The sequence below is a fragment of the Pagrus major genome, chromosome 21 (genome assembly GCF_040436345.1).
Source record: "Pagrus major chromosome 21, Pma_NU_1.0".
Taxonomy (NCBI): Eukaryota; Metazoa; Chordata; class Actinopteri; order Spariformes; family Sparidae; genus Pagrus; species Pagrus major.
The window spans coordinates 17,431,477-17,441,816 of NC_133235.1; the positions used below are offsets into that span (position 1 = coordinate 17,431,477).

Consider the following 10,340-nt stretch of genomic DNA (forward strand, 5'->3'; position numbering starts at 1 on the left):
AAGGAACCTGTAAATACCTCCAGACTGTTCTGTATTTACAGGACCTGATGCAGCTGGATAGCTTCAAACAATGTAGACGGATCACATCAACTGTGGACAGAACTGTCAATTTGACCACCATGTAGCTTGCCATGTCATCCTGTCAAGAACCCTGTTTTCAATGTAAGAAAGTAATCTCCTATTTGAGCTTGTTGCTTTTTGTGAAAGGAATGAGATGTTGATGCTGACACTTGATTTTGTATACAGAATGAGAGTAGAGATAAAGCCTCTAAGCCCCAACACCGCACAAGACAAAGGCAACCAGCAGACAACTCAGGCCCCACCTCAAACCAGCACCAAAATGCAGGTAACCCCTCCAAGAGTACTTGTTCAGTAACAGTAATTACAGTACAGATATTATAAGCTCTTATTAGTCACTCCCTGTAAAAATGTGCTTCTGACCAGTCAAGAGGAGACAACCAAAAAAATGCCCAATAATTACATAAACAGATCATTACAAAAACGGTTTGATGTTAACACTGCTCATAATGTCACTTTTTGTATAAAATACTTTTTGTATTTAAAAAAAAGACATGTAACAGCAGTGAGAGATTAAAATTTACAGCAGTTTCATTTGAGCTGTATACTTTTCTATTGTTAGTCCTCAGAATAGCTTCATGGAAAAAGCATGTTTGCTAGTTACATTTTTTAGGGGGAAGAGGTAGAGGCAATGTATGACTTTTTTAACCTGATGGCAGGTAGATACAAGAAAATCACATATGCCACTAAAAAGGATTACTATTTTGACATTACAAATTAAAGTAATATATATTTTTGCCATAGAAGATAAAAGGTCTGACTATGCAGTCTGTAATTTTGAAAACCCCTCTGCAACTATTCGATGGCTAAGTGGAAGATAGTTGATGCCAACTGATTGTTTATATTGGAGAAAAACTTATGTTGCCAGCCTACTCAAAGTACTGGTACTCAAAGTCTCCCTCCAGTCAGTTTTTCTTCCTGTAAACGGTCAATGTTCTTTCTCAAACAGAGAATTGGGGCGTGGTTAATATTCAGATGTAGTTACCATCGCATCCAGACTGCCGTTCTAGCAAGATCAACATCACTAGCATGGATTAGACATAGGATAATGATAGTTGTCACTCAAACAGAAGTTCTTCTTGTGTATTGAAGAGCTGCAGAATTCATTCATGGTCAAAATGTAACCTGAACTCTTCATTTACTGCCACTAGACAACTTCTCTACTAAATCCCTCTGCTCCAGTAGCTAACACTGGTCTGTTCTGAACACAGTCACTATAGCTATCTCTCCTTCTCTTGCTCAACCACCCACATACTACTCACTCCCTGTTTCTTAAAGGAGCCAGGCTGCTATTATAACCCCTCTTGGAGGATGATGAATGACTCCCAGATTCTACTTTAGTGATACGTCATAATCCATATTGGCAGCAGCTTAAATTTTGTGACTTTGAGCGCAAAATTAAGTTATTTGTCAAAAAATATTTGCCAGGAAACATTGCCAGGAAAGGACTCAGAAACATGTGAAACATCATAAAAATACCAAAAAACTCTGGAGGGGGGCCTTTAAGGTTAAGATGAGTTATTGGGAGTGAATGTTTGTCAATGCACTGAATGCAAAATTAAGCCATTAACATGTGTGCCGGTGCATGCTGTTCACATGTGTACAAGGCAAGGGAGGGAGTGCTGTTTGACTGGCATGTCCTTTTTCTCAAAGTGAATGGTGGGGCGAAGACGAGCAACTGGCGCCAGGCATCAAATCCCCCCCACCCCCTGAGTGATCCCCAATTATGTCAAGAGGGAAAAATGGTGTCCCTTTGAAAAGTGTTCTTAATCAAACCCAATTAATTCCGCTCCTTTCCCTTATTATTTCCACCGTGGACCACGTCCCGCTAGTCAGCCTGTTAACTAGAGCCTTGGCCCCTGCGAAGGTCACGCTTGGCCAAGCAAAATAACATAATAATGTGTGTAATTAATTACTAGTTCTGAGTGCGTCTCTAGCAAATTCTGGATGTTGCTACATTAAGTCTTTCTGACAGAGGTGTGGTGAGAGAGTTATCACTAAATACAGTATAGCCTTTTCATCTACATCCTCTCCACTGATTTATTATGCAAAACTGCTGAGGCATATAAATGGTATGAATACTGAGCAGGCTTAAAACCTAATATTAATACTTACAAGTCTAAAAGAATTAGACAGTAAATTTCTCTATCAAGTGGCTAAACATCCTCCGGGTTTTGAGCATAAGCAGTTTATTAAACAAGGTAAAAGCTATGACAATATTTGTTTTGATCCTATTTTATATGGTGTATTCTAAAAGATCACAGGTTCAGGTTTTACCCAACTTAACATCAGACATGTCATATCAGCTTATTACTTGCCTAGGCAAGCAGTTGGCATTGATAGTTTAGTCTTACTTCTTCAGCACTGACACTATTAACATCTATCCTAAAAAATTACTTGATAATTGTGCATGCATTAAAACATTACTACTTTCCAAGCTGTATCTCTTATTGTATTTCCTGCCCTGGTGCAATATTATCCTTAAATTACAATAATGTAATCCTGAACATTGAAGAGTTTTTTTTTTCATTACCACCTCTTCTCCTCAGAGAAGAATAATGATAGTAATAATAATAATAATAATCCATTATTGCACCTTTCAAAACAAAGTTACAAAGTGCTTTACAATAGCAATAAAAAATAATCCAATCAAATGACAATAGATAAAAACAATAATATAAGAGAACGAATAATCAGAGAGGATATGATATGACATAATAAAACAATAAAGGAATTGATCATGTAAAAGCACATTACCTCTAAATCATCTGACAAAATCACTTGATCAGTGTTAATGGAAAAAAAAATTTGACTGTGTCACAAAAGATGGTGAATACTGAGTTGAGATTGTCTACCTGTTTATACAATTGCAAAATACTCAGATGCAAAACAAGACCTCTATACAAACTTCCATCTAAAAATAAATTGGAGCAGCTAAGCCACACAGGCTACTGGAGGGCAATTAGAACTTGAGCCCTTGTGGCCTCTGCAGCCTAGCAGGCGGGGCCTCCTGACACCCCTGGTTGGGCCTGATGGAGTGGAGCTTCATCTGTCTAACGGCCTGGCAAAGGTCCACAGGCCTGGACGAACACAACAGGCTTCCATCAGGCCAGCTCGTCTGTCACAGCTTACATGGCCTATTGTACACCAGCGCTCATTAACGGCACAAAGTCATCTTGGTGGCTCACTAATGCATGTGTAGAAAGAAAAACAAGATCCACAATCAAAGTGCTTCTACAGTGGTGCTACTGTAACTTTATTCTGTGTTTTGCACATGGAAAATAAAAGTCACATTCTAAAAACTTGAAAGAACTAGAAATTCATATATAATGATATTGATGAAAAAAAATGATTTAAAATTAATTAACATCCTCACAAATTTGAAAATGTGTCTTCTAGTCATAAGACATGTTCTTTTTTATTTCTTTGGCTTTTTGTCTGACTGTTGTCAACAGGGATTATAACAAAATAAACAACAAACCCTATAAAACTGACAGTATGGATGCTGCCATTTCTAAAGGCCATGATATACAGTTATGTTTTACTTTTGTAGTAATATAAATGCTAACTCTTTCTTACACTTCATTATGGTATTGACAGGAGACTTCCATTGCCAGATCATTTCCCCTCAAAGCATGGCAGCACACACAGCAAATAAAAACATACAGTATAAAACACACAAGCAACATCACCATGACCTTCTGTCCCTGACAAACATCAGTGCAACGTCATTTCCTTCTGGTTGTGCTCCAACAGTTACATCAAACTGTGCTACTTCCAAGAGGTAAGAGAGGCTGCCAGCACCCATTAACTTTCTCACTCTAAATCCACCTGACTTAAGTGAATATTTTGTCAACAATGCCATGAGATGCATCATGTTGATGAATGCCATGAGATGCATCCTTTACCAATAAGGATGAGGACTAAGATAGTGCATAACAAAAAAAAAACATTATTATGTTGTGCCGTATCTGTAAATTTGAAACAAGATAAATGGTCAAGTTTGAGGGGAGGAGCGAAGTTAATCAGGTCTTGAAAAGGGTTTTTCAGGGGCATCTGAGGGCATTCTGTCTATGGCTGAGAATCCGGGGTTAATCGCTTTAAAAGCAGTAATTAGGTGTTAAGAGGTATGCTTGTCTGTTTAAATTAGCCTCCGAGCCAGATTATGCTCTGTGACTTCCGATAACCTCCCCCATCAGGGCATGGTGCTCTCCAAAAGGCCAGTTTAATGATTTAAATTTTGAGAAAGTACACATTTTGCCTTTAAACCAAATTAAACTTGATTTTAATTCAGATAATTGGTTTTAAAATAATCACATGTAATGACTTTCAAAGCAACTGAACATATACTATAAAATGCTGGTCAGAGTTTACTTGTGCAATAAAAAAATGACAGAAAACAGAAAGATAAAACTGAAACCAAAGAGACATATAAGGAACACTCTTTCCAGCAAATGCCCTCGAAGCACAGCGTTCACTAATCTTCATGAAGATATTTTCACTTCAAGGGAGTAAGAAAATTTTATACCCAGGTATATGAAGACAGAGTAAGGGGTCAATATTAATTTCTGTATAAAAAATATCTTATTTCCACAAAAAAGCACATACATCAATTAAGACAAACATTCTCATCACGTAATATGCCCAAATAGAAAAACGTTGCTCCTACTGACCGCGTGGCTCTACCTAGCCTCTGATAAACTAGATTGCAGTTTGTCAGTACTGTCTGAAATGTATCAGAAATATACAAAATTAGCCCAAGTTTTAAACATTCATGTCGAAGATGTTGTCTTATTTAAACAAAAGTCTGTTCCCAAACCCCTTGAGCTATAAAATGGTTCATTCAAACTTAATCACATTTTTAAAGTGAAATTTAATAAAGTTCACAAGAAGTTCATTTTTAGAGTTGCTTATGACTCCTTTGGTGTCATGTACTCTCTTCACTGGTACATGAAACAAACAGTAGAAAAGCAGTTTGTAAACATTCAAGGGAGCAGTTCAAAAATCTGTCCACAGTTCCTCATCAGATCACATGTGCTGCCAGGTTTTATCCATTGACTGAATGTGCTCTTTGGCCTTCATCCTGAGTGCTGCGATGCTTGAACTCCTGTCGTCCTCCATTGGGTATTTATCGTTGAAGCTGGGCGGGCACTGGTAGGGAGGAGGGCCCATTGGCTGCATACCTTGGACCATTCCAGGTGGTGTGTTGAGGAAGCTGTGGCTTGGATAGGCAGGCTGCAGGCCCTGTGGTGAGCCCATGAATCCTGGGATGGTATGCATGGGCGTGGCACTGGAGATGGGCGAGGTAAGCCAGGGATCTAGGGGCATTGGGTTGGCCACTGGCCCCACGCTTGGAGGCATCGGGGGACGATTGAAGGACAGCATGGGAGAATCATGAAGCTTCATAGTGCTAGTGTCCATCTTCTCTTGACGTCTCCACTTGGCCCTCCGATTCTGGAACCACACCTGGACAAAGAGAAATTAAGATGAGATGAAATGGTGCCATGAGGCACTGAGAGACTAAAGCACTGATACTACCACTAGGTGGCGTAGAGGTCAGAATCTTTCAAATGTATTTTGCCAATAAACTTTCTGAAATAAATTTTCAGCATCTCTGAAATAAATAGATATTTGCTCCTTATGTCGTTCAAAGCTTGTATCTGCGGTAGAACAGATTTATGGTTTGAAAGAGTGGTTTTATTAAGTGTCAAAGTAGTTGTTTTTGCTGCTGGGTGCAAAAGGAAGGATGAGAAAAAATGATGATTAAATGATGAATAAATTGTGGATCTTAAAATATAAATTACTTAGCATTTCCGGCCCCAATTAGGCAAACATGTCAAGCCAGAAATTGAAGCTGCAGTTCCCTGTAGTATATTCTCTGTAGTGTAGTCCTTACCTGAACTCGGACCTCAGGCAAGTTAACCTTCATTGCCAACTCCTCACGGCTGTAGACATCAGGATAATGGGACTTCTCGAATGCTCGCTCTAGCTCATGAAGTTGATAGGTGGTGAAGGTTGTACGGTTTCTTCTGTGTTTCTTTTTAGTGTGTTCTTCCTCTTTAATGGGATCTGGAGACCCCTCAGCATCGTCCAAATCCTTCTGTAGGTTGCTCATTTCTTCATCACACTTGTCACCGGAGAAAAGGTCAGATTCTAAAATGAAAGACAGAATACATAGTTGAATAAGATGTGAGAAAATTGATATCCATTAACACCTACCAAAACTAAACAACCAAATCGTGTGCAGCTGGTATCAAGCCAGTAAGCCGTCCTTTAATTTTGGCAACACCACCATCGTGACATATCTTATTTGGCTGAGTAAAGGCAAGGACGGATAAGGGAAGCTGGAACCAAATGACCAATGAAGGATCTTAGAGAGGTAGGACTAGTGTACATTTAAAACTGCAAAAACAAAATTCTGAGTCAAGGAGTAACAAAAGAGTTACAGAAGAGTATTAACATGACCTATCAATGAAGCTCAAAGGTTTTCCAAAGACAACTTGGTCAGTCTGTATTCATACTGAATCATTTTTTTTAATGAAAGTTTTGACACCTTAAGATAATAGGTCAAATATTTCTCAGAGCAGCCAGATCAAAAAGTGAAATCCTAACTTTTCTCCACATGATACAACAGCTTAATGACTGATGCCTTTTATACAGTTGAGGGCTTGTAAACACCAGGGGTTTGGCAAGTCCAAATTATATCACATCTTTCACTGAATTCTTCCCTTGCAATAATCCCATAGTAACAGATGCTACCACTTAAACCTTTGAGTCCCCGCCTCCTCTAATAACAAGGGACTTTAGTTGGCTTCTGCACAAGCCGAGTAAACAGTCATAGTCCAGATTAAATGGATGTACATTAGGACAAGTGAGCCATGTGTGTCATGCACCAAAGCCTGTTAATCATACCAAATCGCTGAGGCAAAATGGTCTACAGATCATTGGATCATTTAGAATAATGATGCCAAGCAGCAAAAGCTTTGTGTTCAAAGTAGTTTGGGAAATCTTTAAAGCAAGTTATTTTTTTAAGGATACACCATGAGTAAGGAATGAAGGGGATGATTGCTTTTTATATACCAATCAAAGATTTTACACATCAGCACAATCCCCTTTGAATTATGTTATTATTAAACATAATATGTGAAACTCTAGGCTAAACATGATATAACTTTGTCACAAGGAAGGTTTTATTGTTGGTCAGGAGTCACTCTTTCGGAATAGGAGTCACTTTGGCTTTGGCATGTTACTATACTATGACAGTCACAGACAATAAGCACCCATATAAAGGTGGTGTGGTCTGCCATACCACTCATGTCTTAGGAGCAAGTGTTGACAGGTGGTTAAAAGTGGTGATGAAAATGTTTTTCTAAATTCAATTTCTAAATTGAATTGCAAATATAGCAAAAAAGGTCTTTAAAATCAGATTTCTCCCTCAGGGCTCATGGAAAAGTCTTGCAAAATATTGCTGTAAATCTACGAAACCCTTAAACAGTGGCAGTAGGTTTTCATTATGTGTCTCCATGGAGAATAGAGGCTGTGTTAAGATGGGATTTTTCACAGTTGAACCTGATATTGAAAACTTTTTATGACAGAAGAAAGTATCAGCACTTCCAAAGAAATGCAAATCACTAATGTACAGTATACATCACATATAGCAATGTATATTCCGGTTCCCATTTGTTCATGCTCATCGATTGGTCAGACCTGCTCTGTCATAGCTCACTCATTAGCTTTTGTCTGTTGTGGCCTCTGTTTTATAATGTTGACATACATTGTTGCTATATCAATACACCGTCCATATATTCAGCTATAAAGCATAGATGGCCTTTGCTTTATAGACAGTCATCCTTTCTTAAATCCTACATATACAAAGAATTATTGCATCCCTTAGTTATTAAGATAGTTTTCAGGTGTCCACAGGACGCATATAAAATCTTCTATGTTGACCAATCGACAAGAGGCCACATCCAGGCTCACCGAGAGACAATATGAGCAATTGTTTATGGATCTAACAAACTGTTCAGCTTTTTGCAAGATCTGTCAAGTAGGTTTCTAACATTTGAAGGGCCTTGTGTATTTTCTTTAGCAAAAACAAAAAAAACCAAAATGAACATAAAACAAAAACACCTACTGTTTTCAAACCAACCACTGGGTGCATTACTTACAAAAGCCTGCTGTTTGCTCAAATCCATAGAATATTATTTAAAATTTGCTCAACACCCCCAATATCAAAGATAGAAGATAACAAATATGTCAAGCTGAAGGGCCCTTTCTAACAATGGATGTAGCAAAAAGAGCACAGTGACTAATGACATTATTCTTGGGTCCCCACGTAGATGTGTCATTAAGTTAGCATGAATGATACCATAGCCCTGGCACTAAAAGTGTGATGAATCCATTCATATTACACATGCGAAACAGTGTACGAGAAAAACAGAAAGACCTGTTACAGGTGTGTGTGTGTGTGTGTGTGTGTGCGTGTGCGTGCGTGCGTGCGTGCGTGCGTGCGTGTGTGTGTGTGTGTGTGTGTGTGTGTAAACTAATATACATTTAATATTATCTCTATTTGACATACAGTAATAAGCTTAATATAGATTCTAGGAGTAGTCTATATGTAATAATGTCAGATAACGTAAGTAGGTTTTCAATAACTTCAAAGCAATGAAAGGGGACATTTAAGGGAAATATGAGGATTCAGCAGTGTAGCGTAGACACTCATGAGCTAAGCTAACATTGTCTTTAGCACTATGTGCCATTTGCTTTGTATCCATCTTTCTTTGGCTGGCCCTTGTATCTCTGTTATTGTACTGCATATGTGAGCGTCAAAATGTATAAAATGGAATTTCTGAAAAAAGACTGGGATAAATGCACTTAAATGTAGTCCTATGCTTCTCCTTCTCCACTCACCAAAACTCTCACGGTTATTGCTCGTTTTGGCAAATTCAGGACTCAAGTATAACTAATATTTACATAACTTCACATCACTGTCATTTCAGAACCTCAGCTAAGTCATCATGAGAGTGGTTGCTTAAAGTGATGCCAACACAGAGGGAAAACTGTGTGGGAGTACTTTTAAACCGGACATAGGGGACTCGGACAGACTTAGTACAGCCCTAATTCCACTTGTCGCACAGTTAAAGACAACATCTCCTGATCAACATTAATACTGAAAAAAATGTATTAGAGAGTTTTTGTCAGTGACATTAGTTTCTTTTCTGAAAAGACTCACCATGATAGGAAGCTTGTTGGGAGTTGTCACCCAGCTCTGGAAGATGCCCATATGGGTCTGATGAGACCTGCTTCTCAGGATGCTGTAGGTTTTCCACGTTTGTTTTTTGGCTCTCCTCATCTCCTACTGAATGCAGTAAAGGGTCCTGGTCTTTAGTGAATCCCAGTATGACATCGATACTGTGGACCCTGCCTCCGGCACTTGACCCAGCACCTTTTGCCATGTCGTAGTTGTCCAGGCAACTATCGTCCACTATTCCCATAGTATCCATTGACAAATGCATCCGAGCCTTTGAAGACAATTTATCTCTTCTTTGCAAAATTAAGCAAGATGCTACCAAATCAGACAAGGCAGAGCAGTTGTTTTGCAGAGCTGTTTTTCAGCTTCACATGCAATGGAGAAGATTTACTGTATGTGACGCGTGAAGGCCGTATCCTTCAAGGAATGCTTCAGTGGGGCTGAATGTATTGTAGACACAAAGCAGAGCAAACTCACATCTTTGACTGTAAAGGAATGAGAGAAAAGAAAAAAGACATAAACAATACAGTAAATCCGTGCTCTTAAATTTAATAAGTCATTTAATGGCTTATTAATTGTTATTGTTGTAGTAAAATTAAACATCTTAATGAATATCTAGCAGGGAGGTTCCCTTGTTTTATTAAGATAAATTACTTTCAATAGTAAGAGTAAATATCTTCTATACTCTGTCACAAGAAACTTCACCAAGTTATGCTATGTTACTATAATTTACATTATGGTGGATCATCACAATCATAAACAGTCAATCGTTGCTGACTACCCACAAGCCATTTGCTTGGCAAAAGATAAACAAAGAAAAACGTTTAGAGCTTAAAGAGCTGCAAAGTTGATAAATGAAGAAGCTTTGCTCTTTTTGGATCAGTGAACCTGTTTAGTTTATAATGTTTAGAAAAAGTCATCTTATTTGCAAGTCTGGCTCTTATCAGTCTATACTTGCAGATTTTAAACCTCACCATTGATTTTAACTCTTTACTTAGGTATGCAATTAATT

At 38.3% G+C, this 10,340-nt stretch overlaps 1 protein-coding gene across 1 annotated transcript; it reads right to left on the minus strand.

The window, feature by feature from the left end:
• Positions 1-5,106: 5,106 nt before the first annotated feature.
• Positions 5,107-9,593, minus strand: rx2 (retinal homeobox gene 2). The gene is made up of 3 exons (XM_073491902.1): positions 9,311-9,593; positions 5,975-6,231; positions 5,107-5,544 (listed from the first exon to the last, which is right to left on the minus strand). Exons 1-3 carry the CDS (start codon positions 9,591-9,593, stop codon positions 5,107-5,109), a joined length of 978 nt encoding a protein of 325 aa, XP_073348003.1.
• Positions 9,594-10,340: the final 747 nt, after the last annotated feature.

Bases quoted from the DNA above. Each gene is read 5' to 3' on its own strand.
- rx2 (XM_073491902.1), bottom strand. From the start codon at position 9,593: ATGCATTTGTCAATGGATACTATGGGAATAGTGGACGATAGTTGCCTG. The intron at 6,232-9,310 runs GTGAGTCTTTTC...CTTTCATTTTAG, and splicing joins CCAACAAGCTTCCTATCATG to AATCTGACCTTTTCTCCGGT. The intron at 5,545-5,974 runs GTAAGGACTACA...CTCTTTGTCCAG, and splicing joins TGCCTGAGGTCCGAGTTCAG to GTGTGGTTCCAGAATCGGAG.